This window comes from Anneissia japonica, unplaced genomic scaffold (genome assembly GCF_011630105.1).
Source record: "Anneissia japonica isolate Jap-2015-1 unplaced genomic scaffold, ASM1163010v1 scaffold2994_len2133135_cov197, whole genome shotgun sequence".
Taxonomy (NCBI): Eukaryota; Metazoa; Echinodermata; class Crinoidea; order Comatulida; family Comatulidae; genus Anneissia; species Anneissia japonica.
Window position 1 is genome coordinate 2,031,710 of NW_022728550.1, and position 3,901 is coordinate 2,035,610.

The following is a 3,901-nucleotide window of genomic DNA, read 5'->3' on the forward strand; positions in this document are numbered from 1 at the left end:
TATATATATATACTGTATATTATATATATATATATATATATATATTATTTTTCATTAGCTGTTCTGTTGTGGACGAAAGATGAAAAACTATACTGTACTGTAATAAATGTTTGGAGAGATGCATAAATATTTTCATAATATTTTATTTTAATAATTCATTCGTGATCAGAATTCTTCTTTTCAACAGCATTTACTGTAATTTATGATCACAATATGAAAACATAGTTTTTATCATCACCATCAGTATCATCATCATCATCATAATCATCATAATCATCAATGGCGTCACCATTATCACAATACTCAATTATTAATTTAAATCTAATTTGCATAATTATTTTAATTTACCTTTCGAGCATCCAAGAACTTCAAATCGTAAACATATATGGCCATGCAAATCAACCGGATGAATACGGGCGAATTGTGCGTAGACAGGGTCAGGGAATATGTTTGTCACAGCAGTGTCTTGATCCGAATTTCCTTCAAACTTCTATAAATATCACATCTAAAGGTTAACATAGCGTTCTCAACACATTCCGATACAATAAATGGTGTAACTGTCGGTGCTTCAGGTGACCCTCCCCGTAAAAATGTATATGCAATCGTGAGAATAAAAAAGTCAGAGGACTAAATATAATATAGATGTATATAAATAATGATAACAGACCTTATATAAAACTATATGTTTACGTTATGATTTAATTTAATATGTAATTAAACAATTGTCGGCCCAGTTATTAAAATTAGCCACACAGATACCATCGTGATTGTTGGAAATTCAAAGTCGAAAAGAATTGTCATCTGGGTTCCACAAACTCAACATGTGATGTTTACCTTTTTTTGAACACTGTATTTACCTTTTTTGATGATTTATATAGAGGTTCGAGTCCCGCCAGAGGCATTTTATTACACAATTTCTTTATTCATTTATTTACAGGACTACATTCGTTGAGAGCTATGCTACACGATGTATTATTATGTCCTTTATTCGAACACTGTATTTACCTTTCTTTGATGATTTATATATATATATAATTTAACAGTGTTAACGGCTATCTTGATTTATATTATATGCAACTATTTGTTTCTAGCCTCACCTATTGTGTAATGGAGTGTATCTGGTGGTATTTGAATCTGTTCTACCATGAAGCCTCCGTGGTCTAATGGTTATGACGCTCGCTTTGACAGCGAGAGGTCGCAGGTTCGAGTCACGCCAGAGGCATTTTATTACACAATTTCTTTATTCATTTATTTACAGGACTAGGCCCTACATTCGTTGAGAGCTATGCTACACAATGTATTATTATGTCCTTTATTAGAACACTGTATTTACCTTTCTTTGATGATTTTATATATAATTTAACAGTGTTAACGGCTTTCTTGATTTATGTTATATGCCACTATTTGTTTCTAGCCGTACCTATTGTGTAATGGAGTGTATCTGGTGGTATTTGAATCTGTTCAACCATGAAGCTCCGTGATTTAATGGTTATGACGCTCGCCTTCATAGCGAGAGGTCGCAGGTTCGAGTCCCGGCAGAGGCATTTTATTACACAATTTCTTTATTCATTTATTTACAGGACTACATTCGTTGAGAGCTATGCTACACGATGTATTATTATGTCCTTTATTCAAACACTGTATTTACCTTTTATATATTATATATTTATAGGATATAAATAGAATATAAACCTAAAATATGCCTAGGCGCCAATTACAAATTAAATGATCAAAGGAGCGAGCTTTGATTGCCCTGGTCACAGGATGATATACACTGACAAACCAGCACTAGTGCAGATTTTGTTGGGAAGTGAACCCTATTCGTTCCCTACTTTTTAGAGCACTAAAAATTAGTATATCCAGTGGCACAACATTCTACAGTAGGTACCCATTTGTTGTTGACTTTTTGATATATGTTCAACGTTTTCAACCATCTGGCTGCCTGTTGCAGATTTTTACCGAAATAAATAAATAAATTTATACTCCTGGTATCGGTACTTTTACTTCGAATTAAAAATATACCGGTTCCAAGTCTGAATGTATAGTATAGTACAGTAATCAATACTCCTGCAGCAAAACTTCAGCCTCAGAAATACTGAAATTGTGTCTGGCAACGGATAGTATTATGAATTACTTCAGCAAAATGTATAAATGAAATAAAATAAAACATTTTACTTTCATAAGCTTCGGGAATCATTTTTTTTCAATAATTTTCAAAGTTTTAATAACATAACTAAGATTTCTTATGAGTGTAATTGAATAGCTTAGTGGTTAAGATGCGTGCCTTCTAATCCAATGGTTCTGAATTTATTTCCTGTCAAAGCAGGACATTTTTCATGATCAAAAACAACTCCACTCCTAAAGCCTCATAAAGAGAAAAAAAATCATCATCATCCAATGCGGTAAGTGGTGAGTGTTTGATGAGAAAGAATAAAAAACATTCATTCTTTTATTATTATTAACGTTCCTCATGTGATATTGATCTGACATTTTATTTTATCCTTTAATTATAACTTTAGTGTAGATTTTAAGTAAAGTTGCAGCTATAATATCGGCGTTGGTTCGAACAGCACGCTCGCCTATGTCTCTGGGGTTTTAGCCGTAGGCAAAGTGTACATAATTGGCTAATGTGCACTATAAAGAACCCAGTACATCTTTCGAGGTAGGTGGGGAGGGGGGAGGGCGTGTACCCCGGTGTACTGGAACATCCCACAGCTCCTGCCCTCATCTAGTACGAAAATACGCGGTATTTCATAAAACATGTAAAAGACAACTTGCAAACAAGAGAATCACAAAATATGAAACATTATATTCTGTACAAAAGAAAACGAAAAATAACTATAAATTTCACAAATATTTTTTCTAATTTTTACATTTTGTTTCCGGATATTATTTTGATATAATATACAGGTGATTATTATCAATAAAAAAGAAAGAAAAAAAATAGTATATGTAAATATATTGGGAAATATTGTAATGACACTTACAGTTACTTGAAAATCTGAATTCCTGATTGGTTGAAACAGGTTACCATCGACACTGTAAAAAATTTCATAAGACGTCACCCATTGTAAGAGGTTGTGTGTGTTGTTGCGGCCTTGTGTGATTACTCCATGTACCTTATGCAGTTTGCCGAGGTCAACTTGAATCCATTGGTTTTGGTCGTTGGTTTTTGAACACCATGCTCCTGCTGCCAAGCTATCTGCTTTAGTGTTCAGTCGTCCACGATGTGCCCCATGCCAAAAAGAATATTCACTTGAAGCGGATAGCTGTTCATCGGAAATAGTCCCATCTTCAACACCAAGAGGATCGATACACAACTCTGAGATAGAATTATTACAATTATAGTTATGACCATTTGGTTACAATTTTCGATATTAAAAAAAATGTTATACAGTATAAATTGAAAACAAATTGAAAGAAAATTTAAAAAGCTACTATATGGTGTAATTTGAATTTTATGCAAACTGTATATTATGATTCTTCACATGATACACTGTTTCCCGTTAACTGCACCGCATATTAATCTGAATCTATATTTTATTAAATTGATATTTAGTTTCCAAGATTTTTTGGAGTCCTATAGTTTAACAGGACTCAATCCTTTGTTTTGCTAGTCTTCTGCCCGAATAATTGTAATTCCCAGTTCTGATGGTTTACAAATTAGAAATATTTATCTTTAAACTTTAAATTGTTTTGAACGAGTTCACCGAGATCATTTCTATATTGAAGTTTTTTTTAATGCTTTTTTTTCTGAAGCTTATATTTCACTACAAAATGATTTTATTTTACGTTTTCGTTTTTCCATTATACAAAATCCTTTTACCAATATACTGTTGAATTTATATTCAATTTCATTAATTAATATTAGTATGATTGAAATTACGAACACGATATATAT

At 32.3% G+C, this 3,901-nt stretch overlaps 1 protein-coding gene across 1 annotated transcript in view; it reads right to left on the minus strand.

Annotated features, from left to right (window-relative positions):
• Positions 1-3,901, minus strand: part of LOC117114268 (lactadherin-like) — a 16,167-nt gene that overhangs the window by 6,412 nt on the left and 5,854 nt on the right. Inside the window, exons 2-3 of the mRNA XM_033257873.1 lie at positions 2,988-3,322; positions 349-490 (exon numbers count right to left, since the gene is read on the minus strand). Coding sequence (XP_033113764.1) covers positions 349-490; positions 2,988-3,322 — 477 coding nt within the window. The remainder of the gene's footprint in view (positions 1-348; positions 491-2,987; positions 3,323-3,901) is intronic.